This window comes from Brassica napus, chromosome C3 (genome assembly GCF_020379485.1).
Source record: "Brassica napus cultivar Da-Ae chromosome C3, Da-Ae, whole genome shotgun sequence".
Lineage (NCBI taxonomy): Eukaryota > Viridiplantae > Streptophyta > Magnoliopsida > Brassicales > Brassicaceae > Brassica > Brassica napus.
The window spans coordinates 64,948,668-64,973,283 of NC_063446.1; the positions used below are offsets into that span (position 1 = coordinate 64,948,668).

Genomic DNA, 24,616 nt, shown 5'->3' on the forward strand with positions numbered 1-24,616 from the left:
AAACTTGTTAAATAATAGTCCAACTTAAAATATCACACATGAAATGAAGTTGTGACTTCTATTTTAATAGAATAGAATTTTATTTTAATAGAATAGATCTACTAAAAATTTCATCTTATGTATCTTAATTAACAATAATATATTACTTTTTCAATGTTGATGATATTACACCTTTGTGACATTCTCATAATTCAGTTGAAAAGGTAACAACTTTGCTAAGAAAAATATGAACTTTATGATAAAAATTACCAACTTATATCTATCAACAAGCAAGCTCGTGAGAATAAGCACGACATTTGAAACTTAAGATTTAGGTAACAAGTAGAAATCCACCATTAGTCTCCTAACTCATCCCTACCTCTACAATCCCCACTCTATATATTACAACACCATTGACTCCAAAACATCATCACCAAACATACACAATCACAAATCAAACAAGTCAGCAACAATGTCAAACGCAAGAGTCTTCCCCTGCCTGGTTTTTCTCATCTTCCTCACTTCCCCACTTGTGCTATGCTCTTCTAGCCCCAAAGTGGTGGCTGTAGCAGCATCAGCCTCAACAGAAGAAGCTCCAAAAAGACATATTGATCCTCCGGCAATGCTTGTTTCTGAATCCATCGAGGTTGATTCATCATCCTCTATGGCCAAGATTGATGATGAGCCTGCAACCAACTCTGCCATATCCGGTTTCTTCAGGTATAGATTCCCATTCTACGGCTGGCCTTTCCCAATGGTTAAGCCTGCAAATCCTTCTGTTCCTGCAACACCGGTGACTGGAGCTAGCGAAGAGGAATCTGAGAAGGTGCCCTCTTCACCAAGCGAAGGTAACAGAGATGGAGGCAACGCGTGAAGATGAATGGCGACAAGAAATGTTCTAGCACAAACTTATATATTGTGTTTAATAACTGTTGGATCATTATCATCTTAGTTTTACATATCGTATCGAGTGTTAGTGTACCTTGTACTATATAAATGCTATGTGACATTTTACATGGATAATGAAATGAATACTGCTTATATTATCTACCAAACTCTGTAATACCGGTTTCTCAGGTTCTTCTTCATTTTGAGACAATTTTAACTATGACAGTAATATGAACAATGTGTCCTCTGCTATTTTCCCAAAACTGGCTATAGAGCTGTTGTTTCTTTGCACTGAGTAGCTTTGTCTCTCCACTGGCAATTGAGAATCGAGTAGGAGATATCCATCAATGTCTTTGGATAGTCGCATGTTATTAAGCCACGAGACTGTTATAGATGGCAAATTGAGGTCATTAGACTCATTACTTTGAAACCACTGGTCGGGTTTAAGATGCAGACAAAACAAACAACACTGAACCAAAAAGTAACCGCAAACTCTAGGGAGGATAAAGGTTGAAGAATTCGATTTATCAGCTAAACTTGATTAGTCCTCTTAACATTGGAAGATGATGAAGAGACAAGACACATACAACTCCGAATCGAGATAAGATTTCAAACAGATAATGACTTTATATATCCAAAATTCATAAGCCTGACATAAAAGATAATCCGAGTAGTCCACACTTCAGTCTTTTGATGCGTCCACAAGTTTCTTCTTCATCCACAAAAAGCTGAATGCGTTTGCCCCACAGCTCTCTAAACAAGGTTTTATCTTTTACCTAAACAAGTACCAAAGAGGTGATTAGTAGTCAGAACCGCAGAAAACTCGGATGTGATCACGGATAGCAATCGAGGTCACTGGAAATTTCGTCTGAGAAGTTTCTAAAAAGGGATTAAATTTCTCAAATTTCTGCTTAGACTTGATAGAGTTTAGCAATGTGTAACAATCCTAGAGTAAAGATGTTCACATTGAAAAGAATTGTCCAGGCGCAGATAAGAATTGTGATTATAACAAGGTGGCATAATAGAATCGTTCCTAAGTAAACACACAAGAAGATAAAGCAAATCAATACAAGGCAAAAAACTCTCATTATGTAATATCAGGTCATCTAGACTTAAAAGGGATAGCAATCTATAACCAATCAGGCGCAAATAACCAAGCTTGATATAATCTCTCTTAATAAAAGCACAAGAAGATACGTCAATAAGTCTACAAAAGGCATTCATTGCAAACCTACTCACTGCTGCTGATTATGCGGAGGCGGCGGCCCTTGCATGCCGGGACGCGGAGCAAAACCACCAGGAGGAGGCCTAGGCGGAGGCGGACCTTGCATCCCATGAGGAGGTGGAGGAGGACCTCTCATCATCGCACCAGGAGGAGGACCCATAGGCCTCTGCCCATACGGAGGCGGCGGTCCACCAAACTGCGGCCTCATACCACCATAAGCCGGAGGAGGAGGACCTTGAGGAATACCTCTCCCCATCGGCGGACCAAAAGCAGGAGGCGGCGGAAGCATCTGTCCAGGAGGTCTCATGACCGGAGGCCGAGAGATCTGAGGCTGCATCATCCCAGGCGAAGGCCCACCAACTCCACGAACCGGGCCTGCAAGCCCAGGCTGAGCTTGGACAAGCGGACCCGTAGGCACTCCACGTCCAGCAGCACGGCCCACTCCAGGCCCAGCGAGAGCCGCTGCTGGGCCGGATTTAGCGCGAGATTCTTCGGGAGGAGGCGGTCCTTCTACCGTCATGGAGATGACTTCTTCGCCTCTGAGCAAGACCAAGCCGAGCGTGCGTCGCTCCTCTCTCTCTTCGTTGATCTTCTTGCCTTTGCCTGGCGGAAGCTTGCGGAACTCCTCGCAGTCGCCGAGGACGAGGTTCATGTGGCGGTCGAAGGCCATGAATTTGCCGACGAGCTGCCTTCCGTCTTGGATGGTGACTCGCATCCTGTAGTTTATGAACTGGAGCATCTTGGAGCTCTTCGACATCGACATCGTCGTCGATTCAGTAGTAATACGCGTGTGCCGGACGATTCGAGACGAAGAGATCGAGATTAGGGTTTCGGAAACTAAATCGAGAAAGCCAGTATTTGGAGGTTTTGGCAGTGAGAATCGCTAGTAAGAAATTTCTAGGGTTTTATAATGGTACACATTTTACTTATTTATGGGCTTATATTAAACAATGGGCCTATATATTAGACTGGGCTGTAAAATGGTTTAGAAGTGGTTTAGAGTCTTCCTACACCCAAATCTTTTTCCAAAGCACAAATTTCTTCTAAATTCTAATCATAATTTACAAAAATTTAAACATTATTTTTTATCTGTGAAAATCAAAAATAATTTCTTTAAGAATAATCAAAAATACGTTGGCTTTTTAAAATGTATGAATAAATCTTTATACCTTCTAAAATCTATAACCAAAATCCTACACCAAAAATATTTACTACAGAATAAAAAATCTACAAGGCTAACAAAAAAAGTTTACAGTTCAAACTCTATATATTTTTTAAAAAGGTACATATAACATTTATTATTTTAAATTTAAAAAAAGCTTTAAAGTGGAAAAAAATCCCTCTCAAGTATTTGTCAATGCATTTGATCGATTAAACCAAATATGATACACGGAACATAAAAAGAAAATCAAAAGAAATTGTTTTCCATTAGGATGGAAGAAGTTTTTTTGTTATTCAAACACACATTGTGGGGGACTCTTGGCATTAATTAGCGTGCATCAGGAGTGTGTTTAGTCCCAAAGCTTGTGCTCAGTTCAACAGAACTTTTGGAGTCCACATCATGTTTACCTTCTTTCCTTGAGTTTTCAGATAAGAGACACTCTTGTAGTTCATTAGCAACCTGTGACATGTTTGGTCTTCCAGACGAGGATGGACTAACGCATGAGATTGCTAGCTCAAGAGCCTTCCACACTGAACTAGAGTCATAATCCCCAATGAGACTTGGATCCACAATGTTTTTGATATCTCCGTTAGTTAATCTAAATCCAACCCATTCTCCTATGTGAGACTTTTCACGTGTATGGTCAATCACGGGCTGGCTAGTAATGATTTCCAGTAATACGACTCCAAAGCTGAAGACATCGCTCTTCTCTGTCAGCCAGTTTGTTCTGTAATATCTGTATTACACATAAAAAAAATAAAAATAACCAGATGGGAAAAAATAAGACATAATTTAAATTCATACGATGTGTTATAAATCCACTTACTCAGGGTCAAGATAACCTGGCGATCCAGCAATATTTGTTGACACATGAGTTTCACTACCCACTGGAAAAGATCTTGAAAGTCCAAAATCGCCAAGTTTAGCTTGAAAATTCTTATCAAGAAGTATATTCGTAGATTTGATATCTCTATGAATCATTGGTGGTTTGCATCCGATGTGTAAGTACTCCAATCCTATTTTCAGTAACTCTAAAAGGATTACTCTAAAAAGCAACAAGAGAAGAGAACATCTCCAAAAAAAAAATCCAATGTTATGGAAAAAAAAATGCAACGAGTCTCTATCGGCGACTCATGGTTTATTATATTAAAACACACACATGCACACACAATATGTAGTGAAAAGTTAGAACAAACCTTGTGCTGTCTCTGCGGCAATTCTTAGCCTATTTTCCCAACTCAAAGGAGTAGTAGCATATTCTCCTGTAGTCATTAAGATGTGTGTGTGTGTGTTAAAACGTGTTAAAACATGACGCAGAGTGAAAATGAAGTAATCAATGTTACCGGATAGATGTTGTTTTAAGTTTCCGTTGGACATGTACTCATAGACGAGGACCAAGTGTTGTCCTTCGTCACAATAACCAACAAGGCTTACCAAATTTATGTGATGTACTCTCAGAAGAAGGTCTACCTATTGAACCACACATAACCCAAACATTGGTATATCATATATATACTCTCTTTTTTTTGGAACCCTGTAAATCATATATATACATTTTCTTAAATCTCTAAATAAGATTACTTATGGTGAAAATACCTCAGTCTTAAATTTCTTATAGCCTTGAGCTGAGGACTGAGAGAGCACTTTAACAGCTACTTGTTCGTTACCGTTTAAGTTACCGTGGTACACAACTCCAAACCCTCCTTCGCCAAGAGTTCTCTCAAAGTTATTTGTCATGACCGTGACCTCTTCATACGTAAAGCTTCTCTTGTTCGACACAATTGATGACCGTGGATCTGAGAAATAAAAATTAATTAAATAATCATCATTTACTAGATTAGTAAATTCTAAGTTTTGGAGTCTTGATAGTACTCGAGGAGCTTATACCTTTTGACGATCTCTTAGTTCTGTAGAAGAGAATAATGAGAAGAAGCAGAGCTGTAATTAAACCAACAGAAGCGGCTGTTGCAAGAATGGGTACTAGCAATTTCTTTTTACCATTTCCATCACCAGCTTCAGTTTCACAAGATGAATCCGAACAGAGGTTTTGGTTTCTGTCTAGTCTATTAATTTTTGTAAAACTGATGTTACTAAAACACTACACCATAGAAAATATTGGTTGGGAAAGAGAAGCATACATCAAGGTTAACCCATTCTTTTGCATGTTACGAAGGGTTTGAGGAATTGAGCCGCTAAAATTGTTTCCACTCAAGTTTCTGTGAAATGTATATAAAACATTATCATTATATGCATCCACATTGTATGATTTTTATTTATTTCAAGGCTAAACTTACATGATTGTCAACAACTTCATTTTGCCAAGAAATTCCGGGATTCTTCCCGTCAAATGGTTATTTGACAGGTCCCTACAACATCAAATAAATGATATTGGAGTAATTTGGTTAAATGGAAAGATCTTCTTTATCTTTAATTTGTATCTAAAATATTAAAATTTGTTTTATAAGTAAAGAATAGAAAGAAAGAAATTGGTGTATCTTATTCCATTGATAACGAACCATATATATATATATATAATACAGTAGTTTAGAGATCAAGTAGAATTTGGAGGACAAATAAACCTTTGTAGACAAGTAAATCTAGGATTTTTCATTGTGGACATGACATCACATAATATTCATAACAAAATTACCCTTTGTATTAATATTTGAAATTACACCAAAAGTATAAAAAATGATTGTACCAGCTCTATTTACTATAACTTTATTTTTTAAAGTTATAGTAAAATATGATAGTAGAAATTTAGTTTTTTTTTCATTTAATTATTCGGATTACATCAAAAACTCTACAAACCACATTCTACGGTAAAAATATTATGATTATGGTTCCGAATGGTGAAGTCGGATTTGGAATTAAAAGCTGTACGGAATTAAAGTGCGCGACGGTGCAACTGCGGTGCGTGCGGAATTGGAGTGTGGTACGGTACAACTGCGGTTTTAAGTAAAAAGCGGTACAGAATATTGTTTGATTGGTGACAATTATTTACGGTATTGAATAATTATTTAATTAATAATATAATAATAATATATAATATGGAATATAGTTAAATAATAGAAATATTATATTAACATAATAAATATATTTTAAATAAAAATATTTCATTGGTAAAAAATATTTTACTGTATAAATAAATTAATAATAACATTTGACTAAAAATGAAGGGAGAATTGCCAAGTGTGACTCAAAACTTGGAGTCAAACCCAAAACAATACCCCAATTTGGGTCAAAGGCAAAACTAACCTAAAAGGCTATTGAAATTACAACTATCCTCTTGTGACCAAACAAAAAAACAGAATTTTTTTTACGTTTCTACCCCTCGCAAGTCGTCTGTTTAGACGACTTGAAAATAAGTCGTCCAGACGACTTAACTGAAAGTCGTCTGTTTAGACGACTTGAAAATAAGTCGTCCAGACGACTTAACTGAAAGTCGTCCAGACAGTTAGTCTTAAACATAATTTAAAAATTTTGTAAAAAATATTTTGATAAGTGAAAAATGGGAATTATGTAATTAACATATGTCTTAGGAGGTATAAATTAAGATATAACAAATTTCAATTGTTTTCAGCATAGATGAGTGAAAGTAGTGAGTCATGATATTCTTTAGTTTATGTTTCATCAACATATGTTGTAGTATTGTATGTGTTCTTAGGGTTAGATTTTGGAAAGCATTAAAACCGTTTTTGAAAATTTTTAAAATTACTTATGCGTGTTCATTTTTGTGTATAGTAAACACTATTTAAGTATAATTTGATTTTATAACGTGGTTAGTTAGTTAATCTAGTCATTTTAGTTTAGGGGTTCATTTTAGGGTCTAGGACGACTTAATATTTTGTCGTCTGAAAACAGACGACTAAATATTAAGTCGTCTGTTGTACATTATCAGCCAGAATAAGTCGTCTAAACCGGACCAAACCTTAAAGTTTACCAATGTACTTTTAAAGCTAACCGGATTATTTACCCAATATATAAGGTGATTTTTTTTTTTTTCATTTTTCGCGAAATTCAGAAACCCTAACAGTTCTCTCTCAAAGGCGATTTCGAATTCCCACGATTTCCGAACAAACCATCGTTCTCAACGTCGGCTATCTATCTCACTTCATTCTCACCGTTGTCGCCGCAGCTTCTTCTAACCCTAGCGCCGCCGATTCCTCTAAACCCTAGCGCCGCCGATTCCTCTAAACCCTAGCGCCGCCGCTTCCACTATTTCCGAACAAACCGTCGCCCTCGCCACCGTGGTCACCAACGTTCTCACCGCCGCTTCCTCTAAACACTAGCGCCGCCGCTTCTTCTAAACCCTAGCGCCGCCGCTTCTTCTCTGTAAACCTTAGCGCCGTTTCTCTGTAAACCCTAACGCCGCTAAGTCATCAATCTCGAGGAAAAGATGAACATAAAACGTTGTCTCTATCAATTTACTCATTCTCACCGTTTCACGTTTATTTTTTCAGATCTATAACCGCAATGACGAGTACTCCAACTCCTTCTGCGACTGGAAGACTTGTAAGTAATTTAAGTCGTCTGGAAAGTCTTCCAACTGGACGACTTAGTAGATGACTTAAATATAAGTCGTCCATTTGGAAGACTTTCCAGACGACTTAAATTTAAGTCGTCTGGAAAGTCGTCCAGTTGGACGACTTTCCAGACGACTTAATTATAAGTCGTCTACTAAGTCGTCTGGACTTATATTGTTGTCTTTGATTATTTTGCAGACAAAAAGGATGGATATTCCAGAACTCCCCCGTAGGTTATACACATCAGGGGAAGAGCCAGAAGCCCACAATAGCATTTCGTATCATACGGATAACAGCAAGTTGCATACTGCTCTTAGGAAAGCTCTTACTGATGACGAATTTGAAGAGCTCAAGGAGTCGAGTTTGGGAGTTTTCATCAAGTTCAAGGAGCAGGGATTTGGTTGGGCTTCAAGGCTGGTTCACTACATGCTCAGTTTCAAGCTGGACATTAAGAAGAAGTATGAGATGTGGTCTCTCGTTGGTCCAGAACCTTTGAGGTTTTCACTGTTAGAGTTTGAAAACCTCACTGGTCTAAACTGCGAGTACATCGAGGACCTTGAGACACCAAAATGTGACGTTACCCCAGAGATGGTTTCTTTCTGGGGGATGCTGGGAGTTCATCTGGAAGCTGGGCCAACTACTGATCAGATAATAGCAGCACTGAAGAGATGCGGGGATTGGTCCAGGGAAGATCGCAAGCGGCTCGCGTACCTCTCCATCTTCACTGGATTCATTGAAGGGAGAAAGTTTTCAACCGCTACACGATCTACTCTGGCAAGGCTAGTGATGGATTTAGAACGGTTTGAGAATTATCCATGGGGGAGAGTCGCGTTTAAGGTGCTGATGGACTCTTTGTGGAACAAAGAAATTGCTGGCTGTTACACCGTGGATGGGTTTATACAAGTTCTTCAGGTCTGGACGTACACAGCTATGCCGGAATTGGGTGCTAGTATTGGTGGTCCCAGAGCAGACAGTCCGTCTCCACCGATACTGGCTTACGAGGGCAGCAGAGGCCGCAGATCAATGAAAGCTGCTATCTTGAGTCAGGTATTTACTTCAATCCAAAAGACTGCGCAGACGACTTATAATAAGTCGTCTGGAAGGTCGTCCAGCTGGACGACTTATCGGACGACTTAATTAAGTCGTCTGGAAAGTCTTCCCAGCTGGACGACTTATCGGACGACTTAATTAAGTCGTCTGGAAAGTCTTCCATCTGGACGACTTATTAGACGACTTATTATAAGTCGTCTGGAAGGTCTTCCAGCTGGACGACTTAGTAGACGACTTATAATTAAGTCGTCTATTTAGTATTTTTTTCAAATATCTAACTCGATTCTTCTATTTACTGCAGACCCGCGTGATCAACTTTGTTGAGAAGGACATTAGTGAAATGTGGCCAAAATGGGACTCTGAGGTTGAGGACCTGCCCGCGGAGAACATCATTAAAGTCATGTATGAGCGGAGACCGTGGAAGTGGACCATGGATTGCTGGGAAGTCACTGGTACTAAGGTCAATACAAAACCTAAGGTTGTGACTCCATCGAAGAAGGCCAAAGAGATGGTTGTGTTGGAGGAGGAGGAGGAGGAGGAGGAGGAAGACAATCCAAGACCTCGGAAGAAAGCTCGTAAAGAGGCTCCTAAAGTGGCTAGTGAAGAGGCTAGAGAAGAGGCTAGAGGGGTGACCAGAGAGGAGTTGGAAATTATGTTCAAGGGCGTAGCTGACTGCATGAAAAAAGGGTTTAATAAGTGCATGAGGGAGTTTAGGAAGTTGTCCGATAGATTGGAAGCTGTGGAGAAGAAGGTTGGTGTCACCAATCAGGCTACCCCTCCACCTCTAACCAATCAGGCTACCCCTCAAGATAAACAGCCTACCCCTCTTGCCAAAGAAACCGGGGGTAGAAACAAACAGGCTACCCCTCATGCCAATGAAACCGTGGTTAGTAACCAGCCTCCTCCTCATCAAACCAAACAGCAGCCTCCTCCTCCTCAAAAGAAACAGCAGCAGCCTCCTCCTCCTCAAAAGAAACAGCCTCCTCCTCAAAAGAAACAGCCTCCTCAAATCAAAGAGGTTAGTATCAAATCCAGGGTTAACTAGTTGTCCAGACGACTGTAAAAGTTGTCTGGACGACTAGTTGACCCTGGACGACTTAAACGTAAGTTGTCTGGACGACTAGTTGACCACGGAAGACTTAATTTTAAGTCGTCCAGGGTCAACTAGTCGTCCAGACAACTTTTATTTAAGTCGTCCAGGGTTAACTTGTGTGCAACTTTTATTGCAGAGATGGTTGCCGGAGGATACAGCAACCGAGGCGAACTCGGTAAATAAGATCTTGCCGGAGGATAAAGCAGATGGTGTCACCTCCAAAGAGATTGTTGCTGTCACTTCCACCGATCACCAACCGAGCCTCGCTTCCACCGATCAACAACCGAGCCTCGCTTCCACCGAGCCAAGCGATCCAGTTTCAGAACCGAGCCTGGTTGTATTGGACAAGCGTGCAAAGAGTAAACGAGCGAAGAAACCTGCTCCCACTGTGAGATCTCCTTATACGGCAGAGAAAAAAAAAGATAAAGTGGCAGCCTATAATCCATTTCCGCCAGTAAACAAAGATAAGTTGAAGGAACTCGCTGATTGGTTGAAAACTGATCCGTAAGTGATTGCTTTACCCATAATAGCTTGATTTAGTCGTCCAAAACTGATTGCTTTTTTGTTTGCAGTCATTATTTAACTAAGACCGAGGACAAACCACGTACATCACCAACAAGGTGGTACCACTTCCTCCGGACAGCCAGAGGATGGCTGGAAGACTGCGTAAGTCTTCTGCACACGATTTAAGTCGTCTACAAAGTCGTCCAAGTAGACTACTTTCCAGACGACTTAAAGATAAATCGTCTGGAAAGTCGTCTACTTGGACGACCACGTAGACGACTTATATTTAAGTCGTCTGGTAACTTCTAACTTGTTATATTTAATATGCAGCATATAGATGCTTGGATTAATGTGCTAAGGCAGAGGTATCAGGAGAACCCACAAGCTTTCAGGAGCGAGCGAATGTGCTTCCTGGATCACAACTTTTCCCAGTCTTGGAGAGAGCAGTATCAGCTCTTCAAAACATCGGAACCTGATCACAAAGGTTTAGGAAGAGTTCTACCTGGTGGGGCGTCGAATTTTTATGACGGATCAATACCTTCATTTTGCCAATCAAACAAGAAGTGGGGGGAGGACATTGATGATATCTATGCGCCAGTGAACTTGAACGACAAGCATTGGGTTGCTATTTGGATATCGATCCCTAAGAGGCACATAGTCGTCTGGGACAGCATACCTTCATCTAGTGTACCAGACGCATGGGATGCGATAATGGAGCCTTTTCTCCAGATGGTCCCTTATCTGCTTGTTGAGTGCGCAGCCACCGACGAAATACGGGTCAAATACGGGTTGGAGCCATACACATATGAGAGACCGCTGAAAGGTGTACCCACGGCCAACAATGGTGATTGTGGCGTGTACGCTGTAAAGTACATTGAATGTCATGCTCTCGGGGTCTCCTTTGACCCTAAAGACTTTGCTAGGTGCAACGCGAAGAAAATGAGGGATAATATGGCGGTGGATATATGGAAGGAGCTTGTTGATCAGCATCTGAAAGAAAATGTGGATGGTGATAAGTTCGTGGGCATGTATGATTTTTGACTTGTCTTTGTATTTGAACATGTCTTTGTATTTGAACATGATTTTTTAACGAGCGAAGTATTTGTATTTCAACTTGTCTTTGTATAGATTTGTAAATATATAAGTTGTCTGGAAGAAATAAGTCGTCTGGAAGGTTTTCCAACTGGACGACTTACAAATAAGTCGTCTAGAAGGTTTGGACGACTTATTATAAGTCGTCTGGAAGGTTTTCCAACTGGACGACTTACAAATAAGTCGTCTAGAAGGTTTGGACGACTTATTATAAGTCGTCTGGAAGGTTTTCCAACTGGACGACTTACAAATAAGTCGTCTAGAAGGTTTGGACGACTTATTATAAGTCGTCTGGAAGGTTTTCCAACTGGACGACTTACACTGGACTTCTAAAAATAAAATACACTGGACGACTTACACTGGACTTCTAAAAATAAAATACACTGGACGACTTAGTAGAAGGTCGTCTAAAAATAAAATACAATTGAAGGAAGAAATAAGTTGTCTGGAAGGCTTGGACGACTTATAATTAAGTCGTCTGGTAAGTTTTCCAACTGGACGACTTACAAATAAGTCGTCTGGAAGGTTTTCGCTGGACAACTAGTCAACTGGTTGTGTACATTGTGGTTTCGTATGGCCAGTTTCCTTGCAGTTTGAGCATCTCCGTGCCCTGTGTTTCTTCCTGGGTTTGTGTCCTCTCATCCTAGATAGCTCCAACCAAGATTGCCATCTTGATTTCTTCGGTCTCCCCCGACCACGCTTTAGTTCTGGAGGAAAGCATTCTCGTTCCTCAATATGTTGTGACACGATAGGATATATATTCTCTGAGTATCCTGCATACAGATAATTCTTTGAGTACAGTGGACATACAAGTGTGGAGATATGCAAACCAGCATGTGTTCCAGCAGCTATAGCATGAGAGCAAGGTATTTTCTCCACTCCATAGACACCACAATCACACTTTGCATGTTCCAAATCAACCACACAGTCCATTTTGCCACCTTTGACAAAGAAATGCCATCCATCAATTGGTTCGACCGTCATCGTATCCGCTATCTCTTCTCGAACAGCAAGCAAGTATTCAACACCCCGCTATGTTCAGTTGTGAGACTCAAAGCATCTTGTCTCCTTTTCCAATACCATTTTCCTAACTTCTGCCTTATGAACTCCAGCAGGAACGTAATCGGAAATCCTCTTGCTCGCTTCAGTGCGGAATTAATAGATTCAGCAATGTTGCTTGTTTTTATGTTGAACCTGTTCCCCTTACAATAAACCCTTGACCATAGCCTGACGTCGGCTTTCTCCAAATACGTTGCAAGTTCCGGGTTTGCACTCCGTATCTCAGCCATGTACCGGTCAAAATCGTAAACCGTGTGAGCATAAGCAGCCCCTTTCACCAAGTACATGAGATGTTTCCCTTTAAACTTTTTGACAATGTTATCTTGAAGGTGATAATAACATATTCCTCGGGTTGCCCAAGGAAACACCTTATCACACGCACTTTTAATGGCCTTGTGCCGGTCGGAGACTATCACCAGAGGCTTGTCATGAGATATACAACTAGCCAATTTTGTGAAAAACCATTCCCAAGAAGGTACATCTTCCTCATCCACGATCCCAAAAGCCAATGGGAATATCTGAAAATTGCCATCTTGTGCGGCTGCAACTAACATAGTTCCTCCATACTTTCCACTTAGGTGAGTTCCATCCACCACAATGACCCTTCTCTGATACTTAAAACCTTTGATAGAAGCTCCAAAAGAGAGAAATAGATACTTAAATCTTTTCATAGAATCAAGTTCTATCGCCGTGATAGAATCAGGATTTGCAATGGAGATTTGCTCGAGATATGATGCCAGACGCGAATACCCTTCTTCTGCTGATCCTCTCACCAATCTTTGTGCATATAACAGTGCTCTGTATGAAGTGGTGTAATCAAGCGCCATGCCAAACATGTTCCTCATTGCATCAGTGATATGCTGCAGAGTTATCCCATCAATGAAAAGACTACCTACATACTTCGGAGTACAGTGTCTCCGCTGAGCGATTCGGTCTCCCGCTGAGCATAAATGTTTTTCCACATACTTTGTTACCCAAAACGTGTTTGTCCCATGTTTGACACTCGCTCTGACCTTCCATCCACAATAGCTAACCCGACATGTTGCCACAACGAGAGTTTTCGTTGATTTGTATAATCTGAAAGAAAACTTACCCCTCACTGCTGCCAACCGCAGCTCTGAAAGCAGTGCACCCTTGCTAACAAAACTCTGGTTGACATAAATACTGGTACCATTCGATTTTCCTCCTTCAATAGCATTTGTCTTAGCATATGTCTTTTGGATTTCTTCAAAACAAATATTATCATCATCTTCCTCGTCCTCATCTGGAACCTTTCCATAAAGACTGTAATCCCCACCATTCTGATCCGTTTCACCAACAATAGAATTATCAGCATCCTCCTCCCCATTTTCCTCCTCCCCATCTTGATTTTCATCTTCAACAAACTCATTATCACCAACATCTTCATCATCATCACCAACATCTTCTTCCCATTCACCAGCTTCATCATTATCACCAACATCTTTTTCCCATTCACCAGCTTCATCAATATCCCTTTTCTCTGAAACCGTTTCGACCTTGCTGCGGCTTGATACACAAAGACATACTCTATGGGTTTTGAGTATCTCCAGCAAGTTTCGAACTTGTCTATCACTTGTAACATGAATGGGAAGACTGCCTGGAGCCATCATCATTTCTGCTGGTAATGAGTAGCTAATCTCCACACTCACTGTTCTCATGTCCAGGTTATAATCTTCTTGAGCCATTGCAACAAGTTCAGCATGTGTTGAATCTTCATTCAATAAAAACAATCTTGCTCCTTTGAGATCATCAACCACAAAATCCCAACGGAAATCTCTCAACAACCATTCTCCATACACTGCATGTAACTGAAAAATCATCTGCAAATATTCAAAATAAAACACATTAGTAAACATAGAGAAAATGAAGTCGTCCAGAAGACTTAAAGGTAAGTCGTCTAAAGAGGTCACTTTTGCAATTGAAAATTAAAAGGGACGACTTAATTCTAAGTCGTCCGGCTTTGTTTGTTAAAAAAAAAACTTCAGACGACTTATATATAAGTCGTCTACGAGAAACGGGCTAGTTTTGCATTTGACCGAATCGTGTCAGATCTTTGACTATTTCTGGACGACTTATAATTCAGTCGTCTCTGGGAAAGTTAAAATTTCAATATTTTATGAAAACTTGACGACTTACGTGTAAGTCGTCCTAGGTTAGTTTTGTAATTGAAAAATAAAACTTGAAATTTAACTTTCTCCAGACGACTTAGATGAAAGTCGTCCAGCTAAACGACTTAATTTAAGGTCGTCCGGGATAAGCAAAGTTTGACCAGAAAATTGGGAAAAATTCTGGACGACTTTGCTTTCCCCGGACGACTTTAAATTAAGTCTTCTGGAGGGACGACTTTATATTAAGTCGTCTGGTTAAAGTTAAATTATGAAGTTTTATTTTTCAATTACAAAACTAACCTAGGACGACTTACACGTAAGTCGTCAAGTTTTCATAAAATATTGAAATTTTAACTTTCCCAGAGACGACTGAATTATAAGTCGTCCAGAAATAGTCAAAGATCTGACACGATTCGGTCAAATGCAAAACTAGCCCGTTTCTCGTAGACGACTTATATATAAGTCGTCTGGAGTGTTTTTTTTTAACAAACAAAGCTGGACGACTTAATTTAAGTCGTCCGTTTGACCAGAAGACTCATCAGTAAGTCTTCTACATACAGATGACTTACTAGTAAGTCTTCTACGCGAACAGATCTTGAAAAAAAATTCAAATTCGTACCTTAAACTAGGTGAGATGACTTCGTTTGCACACAGGGTCTTCTCCAACCACCCAGAACCTCAAACGAAAGCAACCGTAAGTCAAAACGAAAGAAATATGGCTCTGTCAACCATAGCCCATATTTTGAATCAAAAGCTTGAGTTTTTTGGATGAATATAGAGAGAAAGTGAAAGAAATGTTGTTTTTAGTTCATAACAATTGAAACAGAGAGAGTGTAAAGAGATTTACGTGCATTAAAGGGCATTAAAAGCTCCAAACAGTTCGTACAAGGTTCTTGCCACTATTCATTGCAGTGGCAATATTGTAAATACTTGAAGAAGATGAGGTTGAGACAGTAAAGAAGCCATTTTCGAAAAAAAAAAATGTTAATGGCATTTTCGTAGATAAAATGCAGGTGTAGGGTTAAAATCTCAAAAAAAAAGAGTCAAAAGAAAAGGTTAGTTTTCTGTTTGACTCCAAATTTTGAGTCACTTTTGCAAAAAGCCCAAAAATGAATTATAGTTAATATTTTGGATTTAAAATCATAATTTTTTATATCAATTATAGTAATTTAAATAATAAATAATATTTAATATTTATATAACGATCAACTAATAAACAGAAATATATACAATGTATAACTGTAGCTATAACATAAATAACAACTAATGCATTTCATTTTTCAAGATAAAGAAAAAGATCCTTTTTTTTAAAACAAAACATATATAAATAAATATATTTTTATTAAGGCTTTTTTATTAGCAATAAACTTTTAAAAAAGTTGGAGCGCATTAATGAAAAACACTGAGTGTGAAGTTCAATATATATATATATATATATATATATACTGATTTATAGAATATTAGCTACCTTTAATTATAATAATATTTTGAATTATTATTAAACAAATTTGTCTAGTAGAAAATAATTATGTACAATATGATATGCACGTGTATAATTTGTCTTGTAGTATATTCATACACGTGTGTCTTGGTATATATTTCTTCTCGTCTAGAAAGTCATAAATATGTGGTAGATTATTTTACCATCATTTTTTCTTTTTATTGTTAAAAAGTAAAGCTATTGTGTGTGCGTTTTTTCTTTTTTTTTCTAAAAACGCATGTATTTGAATGCTTGTGCGGATTTAAAGTTTGTAGTGACTTTTATTTTTTTGGGCTCAACATCAACTATTCATTAACCGATAAATTGGTACAAAGCATTTGACCACACCAGTTTAACCACACATACAACAATGTATTTTAGCAACATCTTGAAACACTCACTAGGTGATCTCTCACTCGGATCCAGCATAACCTAGAGTACATTATTGTATTTTTCACCACCCGCGAGAACGAGTTCATCCCAAGACCCGAGACAAACCGTCTCTTAAACCACCTAATTCTACCACTAAAAAACAGTTAACAAAACATGACCATAACTTATGAGACTTATATAGTGAGAGACCATTGAAGCACATAGCATCCTGGTACTAAGAATGAGACTGTTAAAACACAGCCAGTTGCTACAACGCCCATAAGATGCATAATCTCGCCAAGGAAGACCAAAAGCTATAATCAACGGTTTTGAAACTGTGAAAGTCGGGTTGAGGCAGTGGCTCCATCCACGTTGAGTCTAAACCCTGCAAGTAGAAGAAGCATCAACGCTACCGGATCTGTCACTAAGTCGGTACTGCGAATACGTTACCACTAAACGCGTTTAAACCACAAGCCACATGACATCTTCCGTAGACCACGTGAAAGAGCCTGAGACTCGCCACGTTCTACCTCCGAGAACCGGAGGAAAGACTTCTCTTGCTGGCCGCCTTCACGCCAATAACGTTTGATCAAAGTGAAGTACCTCACTTTTCTCTCCTAACCGAACCATAGACGATTCAGATCGGAGATAGAAAATTTCAGTACACGCAACACAAAGAGCCGGTCCGGTGAACACATGTCCTCCATATTTTCTCTGGTACGTCTCCGAAGGAGCACCTCCGAAGTACACATGGGCGAGCTAAAGCGATGAACCACCGCACGTCGGGACAGCTCCACACACCATCACGCACCACTCTGCCTCCACATCTGAGTATCAAGCCGCCACCAAGTCAGGCTTCCAGATCTGCAAGTAAAGTGACTCAAAACGCTACCACGCGCCACCACCTCGGCGATGAGAACTAACGAGACAAAGGGAAAACTCTCGTCAAGCTCCAAAACCTAAACCCTAAAAGCCGACCCGTCTCGAGATCTCCGCTCCACACGACTCGCATCTGCTCCAGAGATTCTCCATCGGCCTGGCCAGCTTTACTCTGCCGCGGACAGAGCACCACCGGGGACCTCCATTGAGCTCCAGAGACATCACACATATCGTTGGGAATAACAGAAATCGTCGATGGGGCAAAGAGAAAACGAGATTAAGGTAAACAAGAACCTCCGACGCCGGCAAGGAGCATCGGGCGTCAGGAGAAAACACACAGCCACCTCTCTAGGGTTTTTTTCAAGAAGGGAGTCGGGAGAGAATGTTGTTTTTTTAGTGAAAATATTTTTCTTTTTTGTATCTATATGTTTGTAGTGACTTTTATTAGTTACATGAATCTTTGCGCGGATTTGCAGTAATTTAAAAAAAAACGCGAAATGAAAAGCAAATGTTGTGATTGGTGACCAAGTTGCGGTTTTGGGAAAACCGCCATGAAAACCGGGAATGATATGTTACCCATTACTACCTATATTTCAACCAATCATCCACATTATTATATGAGTACTTGCATACCATATATAAGAAGTTTATATATTTAGGTAAATGACATAAATATCGTGCAACTTTCTAAATGGCATTTCAATTCCTAAGAGCATGTTTATAAGGATTGTTTACCCTTGGTTCCATAACCAGAAAATTAATTAAAAATTTGTGGGCCCCACAGAAGACACAAAAGACATTGTTTGTGTATGCAAAAGAATGGACGTTTTCGTTCCGTTGCTTAGACTGTTTTGCGGGCCTCACGACACGTGGTGGTCCGTAGTTTATTCGTTTTGTTTTTATTTTTTTTATCGGCCAAAAACAAATAAAAAATAAAAAAATTTAAGAAAAATAGGCTAAGAGACAAGCTGATAAACATGCTCTAATACGTCTGTTATCTATACCTGATAAACTGACACAATTTAATTAGATTTCTCTCTCTCTTTCTCTCTCTTCATCTTTTGTTTTCAGATTTACAGAATTTCTTCTTCAATCCTTCTCTCTTTCTCTTTAGATTTCTTACATTCGTTTGGTATCTTTTCATATTTTTCAAATCATTATATTTAATTTAACATTTTTTAATCTTTTGTAGGTTCTTAAAGAAAGAGAAACAAGGAGAAAAAGAAAAAGCAAATAGAGGAACACGGAAAGAAAAAGAAGATTCATAAAGAAGAAGAAACTTCAATGAAGAAGAAAAGTGGAGACGAAGACGACGATAGGAGAAGAGGACAGCTCATCATGGTCTCACCGAAGAAAAGTGGAAACTATCAATAATTTGATTAACTGAATATGTTGTTGTTGACTCTTGTTAAATACAAAAAAATAGGATAACGGAACTAAATTATTATTTTTATTATATTTTGGAGAATGAAACAATAGTTTGGCTTCATTTAGATTAGGGGTGTTCAATCCAGATATCGGGTTGGTTTCGATTCGGTTCGGTTTTTTTCGGTATTTTGGTTAGTAAAATATAACTACTATTCTAAATTCATATTTACTTTGACTTTAGTCTTTCACATACTTTTGAAATATTTCAACTGGACAACTAAATTGATCAGTCAATCTTGTTGCTTTAAATCATTAGTATATATATATATATATATATTATTTAGTTTGAATATTTATTAAATAAAAATTCATATGCGTTATATTTTATGATCATTTGTAACTAATTATAACAAAAAAAATAATCTATTGATCACAAAATTTTCAGAGTGAGAATCTTCAAATTTCTAATAATATATAGACGTTTTGAAAAATTCAAAATATAACATATAAGAAAAAATATAAATGTTTTTATTATATATTTAATGTGATTTTTTTAATATCTTTTAATACTATAAAATTAAAAAAAGAACTAAGATACCAAAATTGTTATCAAATATTTATTATTCATAATAATTAATTTTCATATATACGTTAATCATATTAGGTAATTTCGTAGCTTCTAATTAAGGAAAGTGCAAAAATAATATTTGGTAGATTATTTATCAATTCAAATATTCGATAGTTAGTTTAATAAAAAATATAATGTAAGTTAAGATGAACCAACCTATTTTTTTAAGAATAGTATATTTTATATAGTCATTTATTAAATGAGAATTTATAATCATACACTTCTATGATCATTCATATCGTTTTATAACTGAATATTTAAATCATCGATAACAAAATTTTCAATGTGAAATCTTTAATAAGTTTATAATTTATAAATGTTTTTGAAAATTCATTGAAAGTTTTAATATTAAAATATTTATGTAATCTTATGGTATATAGTTTAATCTATATATATATATATATGTGTTTTATTATTAAATGATATTTTTTACTCATATGGTTTTAAAATCATGTGTATCTTCTTATAATATTAAATAAAAGTTCATATTAATACAATTTTATGATCATTTGTAACTTATTATGACAAAAAAAATAATCTATTGATCACAAAATTTTAAGAGTGGTGATTTTCAAATTTCTAATAATTTATAGACGTTTTGAAAAATTCAAAATATAACATATAAAAAAATATAAATGTTTTTTATTATATATTTAATGTGATTTTTAATATCTTTTAATAATATAAAATTTTTAAAAAGAACTAAGATACAAAAATTGTTATCAAATATTTATTATTCATAATAATTAATTTTCACATATATGTTAATCATATTAGGTAATTTCATAGCTTTTATTTAAGGAAAGTGCAAAACATTTTTTGATACGTTATTTATCAATTCGATAGTTAGTTTAATAAAAAGTTTAATATAAGTTAAGATGGACCAACCTATTTTTCTAAGAATAGTATATTTTATATAGTTATTTATTAAATAAGAATTTATAATCATACGGTTCTATGATCATTCATATCATTTTATAACAAAATATTTAAATCATCGATAACAAAATTTTCAATCTGAAATTTTTAATAACTTTATAATTTATAAATGTTCTTGAAAATTCATTGAAACTTTTAATATTAAAATATTTATGTAATCCTATGGTATATAGTGTTTAATCTATATATATATATTTATTTTATTATTAAATGATATTTTTTACTCATATGGTTTTAAAATCATGTGTATCTTCTTATAATAAAAATGTTAAACCATTGATCATTAATTTTTAACATAATAATTTTAATAGTTTTAGTCATTTATTGTCGTTTTTAAAAATTCAAAATATAACATGTACGAAAAAATCTAAATTTTACTTTTATACCTAATTTGATTGTTTAATTTATTTTAATAATATAAAATTAAACAAAAAATGATGGAGTAGATATAAATTGTTATCAAATCTTTATTATTAAAATCATTAATTATCATATATATATATATTAGTCATTTATGGTAATTTCGTTGGTTTGATTTAAGGAAAGAAAATAACATATCATATCATTATATCATATAGTTTGACCAACTTATGTATCTAACAACATATAAAAATCGAATGTGGACTTACTTATTTTTCAATTGAATGTAATTGACTACCTAATTGAGTGTCACCTATGCATTGGGGCCTATTTTAATTAATACAAAATTGAGGTTACATCTTTTCAATTGTTCCTCAATTAATATATAGGGGATATCGGCTAACTTTGTGTTTTCCCAGATAAACAAAAAAATATAGAACTCACAAAAAACATTTAATATATCAAATTATTAACGGGTTCACGGTTTTCATATACATTTTTTTACGGCAAACGGTTATTCTATTAATTAAACTTGAGGTGGTCTGGGTAGTCAGACCGGAATTGAACAACCAATAAAACATAGAGATTTATGAAAAGAACATGCATTCCTAGCTAACGAATCTGCAATATCATTTTGCATCCTTAGAAAATAGCTGATTTTGAAGTCCGAAAACCACAACCGAAGGGTTTGAATGATTTCCAGTCCAGTTGAGAAGTTGGACCATACTTGTGATTCTTGTATCATTGCAATCAGGTCTTTGCAATTCGTCTCAAATCTCTGACAGATCGGGTGTTGTATAACGGTTTTCTTATACATTTTGTGGCTGATAATTATAGTTTACACATACATTTACCATCCTAACCGGTGATATTAAAAATTAACTGATAGCTTACATACTTAACCGATACTTGACCAAGTTAACCGATAATATTCTTTGTTAAACTGCTAACATATTAAATAGCATGTAACAATTTATTCATATTTCTATATGTATTTCCAAATCAATATTTGACATTTATTTGTTAGCCCTCTAACAAATTTAATAACATATAATAATATATTTATATTGCATATGTATTTTTATCAGTTTTTGAGTTTCATTGTTAAATGGTTAATATGTCTAATAACTTCTATTCATTTGACTTATCCCAAATTCTCGATTTGCTCTTCATTTGAATCTGAGAATGATCAAATATGATTAGGATTTTCTGGGAAATTTTCCTTGGGCTTTCATGAGTTTTTTGATAAACTGAATGATTGAACCAAAATGTTTAAACATTTAGGCGTCTAATTTTACAGTTAAATGGTTAATTTAAGAATAAATCACTTCACTGTCGACCGCCATCTTCTCACCATGATGCCTCACCGAATAGCAATTCGCAGGTCTGAGTTAGTGGCAACAACTCGACGGCATTTTCAAACATTAGATTTGAAAATCTTTCAAATATATGTTTAATTAATTTTCTTTGGTCTATATACACTATAGTCTAGTATTTTAATATTTTAATATCTTTCAAATATATGTTTAAACACTATATACACTATAGTCTAGTATTTTAATAATAGGTTATGCATATATGAGAACGACCAGACCGTGACCGTCATTTAACATTACCATTTTGCTACAGAAACCAACAAAAGTCACTATCAGGGCATTTACCTAATTTCTAACTTTCTTTTGTATTTTGAGCTAATTAGCTTTTTTCAAATCCTGATCTGTATATGAGCTTTAAAGGTAATTCACATCTCATTGAGTCACTGTAGTCTGTAGATCTCCGTGTTTTACTGTATTAGGCACTTAATTATCAACTTCTTTATGGTTTTTGGTGCAATTGACTCTTATTATATTACCAAACAATGTCTTTTACCGAATATTCTTCCCGTTGAAAAGTAAATTTAGATGGGATATGAGACTTACAATTTCTGTAGCTGGCTAAGATATTGTATGTCACTAGCTATGGTCCCATTTAATCCATATGAAGAGAAGTCTCTGTGTGTATAACAGAACATATTTACGGTCTAAATAAAATACATAAAACAAAACACTAATTAATTTAAACAAGAATGCTTGAGTGTACGTTTCGCACGATCTTACATGGAAATGATTCTTGGTGGAACAGACGGAACCACGTTGCTGCAGTTAAGACCAGTCCACATGTAATTTATAGGTACACATGGATCTCCTTGCCAGTTCGTTTTCTGTAATCTATAAGTAGCTTGAATGTTTTTGAATGCACTGACTGCGTATATAAAGTTTAACTTCGTGAACCACAAAAAAAAGAAGCTTTGAATACACATAGAAATTGAGCACAGTGAACAAACCGTCGTTTTCATCTGTTTCCGACTGAGGAAGCTGGAGTACCCCGAAAACCTCCATGGCATTAATAGATGGTGGAAGACTTGACGACTTACCTCTTACAAGCTCTAAGTAGCACAAATCATCGCATTTAGTTGAGGTTCTGATAGGCACAGTGTCAGCCATGAACTCCGGAGGACTGTAGCTATAGTTAATTGTAGCGTCGTTCCACAAAATACTAAACTCTCTCGTATCCTTGGGCTTCAAGACTTGGATCTCGGCAAAATGAAGGTACACGTGAACGTCGTCCTGGTTTTGCATTAACCAGCCTCTGCTCCATGACTTACCTGCACCTTTTGCTATGGCAGCCTTTGAAATTATCGCTTGAGGCAGATCGAAGGCATTCTTAGTATTTACAGGGGTGGTGGTGTTTATTTCTGTCATATCACCCTCCCAGAAGTCTGAGTGCCAAAGACGATCATGGACATCATCAGGATACCTGACACATTCGATTTATTATTGGTAAAAGGGTTTGGTTCTCAATAAAAAAAGTGAGTTGGATAAATAATAATAATAATAATATAAATCAAAGTTCGTACATAACTGAAAATGATACAGTATATATTACTCCGCCCGTTTCTAAATGTAAGTAGTTTTAGCAAAAAGAGTTTGTTTCACAGTATAAGTAGTTTACATATTTCAATGCATCTTTTTCATTTATTGGATATTGTGTGACCAATAAAATAATGTTAGGTTTTTATTAATTGGTTGAATTAATTGGTTAAATGATATATTATTTTAAATAACAATTTTATAAATATTCGTGCTTTTAAGCAAAACTACTTACAATTAGAAACGGAGGGAGTATATGATTATAAAACGAATTATTTTTTCCATAATTTGTTTTTCTTATAATTTTGATCCCAAAATATTGAATCATAAAATAAATAAATATATATATATATATATATACACACACATATATATATATATATATATATATATATATATATATATATATATATATATATATATGAGTGATTAAATATCTGAATACAATATAAAATTTTAAATAGAAACAAAATGATAGACAATTAGAATAATTAAAGTGGATAAAAAGTTGTTAAACGTCATTAATGATAATTTTTCAATTTAAATTTTCATGTATGGTCTATTTTTTGTTAATTTTGGCGGGTATATTTTCATTGATTATAAAATATTATTTATAATCATTAATTTCAAAAAAGTTGTCTGGAATCATTAATTTCAAAAAAGTTGTCTGGAATCATTAATTCAAGTCGTCGTTAATCCTGTTTTTGAAAAGGACGGCAACTCTTTTCTGTCTCGATAATTTCTAACTTTCCGGGACAGATTTTTTTCTACCTCCGATAAATTGGAAAATTCTATTAAAATGAGATCTTTCCGTATTTCAGAATGTGTGAAAGTATATAACCTAATTTCGACTAAGGATAATCTATAAAAGCATAACCCAAACTCTAGAACAAGAGATAACCTTCGAGGCTTCGATTAAGGCGTCGATTATAAAGTTAGGCGGCTAAAACTAGAATCTTTGAACCAATATCACT

At 36.2% G+C, this 24,616-nt stretch overlaps 3 protein-coding genes across 3 annotated transcripts; 1 reads left to right on the forward strand and 2 right to left on the reverse strand.

Annotated features, from left to right (window-relative positions):
- Positions 1 to 398: 398 nt before the first annotated feature.
- Positions 399 to 1,025, forward strand: BNAC03G63880D. The gene has a single exon (XM_013830232.3). The coding sequence runs from the start codon at positions 452 to 454 to the stop codon at positions 851 to 853; it is 402 nt and encodes a 133-aa protein (XP_013685686.2). The 5' UTR covers positions 399 to 451; the 3' UTR covers positions 854 to 1,025.
- A 346-nt stretch (positions 1,026 to 1,371) lies between these two features.
- On the reverse strand, positions 1,372 to 2,974 carry LOC106389883 (small nuclear ribonucleoprotein-associated protein B'). Its single transcript, XM_013830228.3, has 2 exons — positions 2,107 to 2,974; positions 1,372 to 1,643 (listed from the first exon to the last, which is right to left on the reverse strand). The coding sequence occupies exons 1-2, from the start codon at positions 2,853 to 2,855 to the stop codon at positions 1,640 to 1,642; spliced, it is 753 nt and encodes a 250-aa protein (XP_013685682.2). The 5' UTR covers positions 2,856 to 2,974; the 3' UTR covers positions 1,372 to 1,639.
- A 399-nt stretch (positions 2,975 to 3,373) lies between these two features.
- On the reverse strand, positions 3,374 to 23,810 carry LOC106386143 (probable LRR receptor-like serine/threonine-protein kinase At4g20450). Its single transcript, XM_048751407.1, has 11 exons — positions 23,057 to 23,810; positions 22,830 to 22,974; positions 22,653 to 22,724; positions 5,549 to 5,620; positions 5,393 to 5,470; positions 5,142 to 5,317; positions 4,851 to 5,050; positions 4,598 to 4,724; positions 4,451 to 4,516; positions 4,081 to 4,270; positions 3,374 to 3,990 (listed from the first exon to the last, which is right to left on the reverse strand). The coding sequence occupies exons 1-11, from the start codon at positions 23,472 to 23,474 to the stop codon at positions 3,582 to 3,584; spliced, it is 1,953 nt and encodes a 650-aa protein (XP_048607364.1). The 5' UTR covers positions 23,475 to 23,810; the 3' UTR covers positions 3,374 to 3,581.
- Between the last annotated feature and the right edge of the window lie 806 nt (positions 23,811 to 24,616).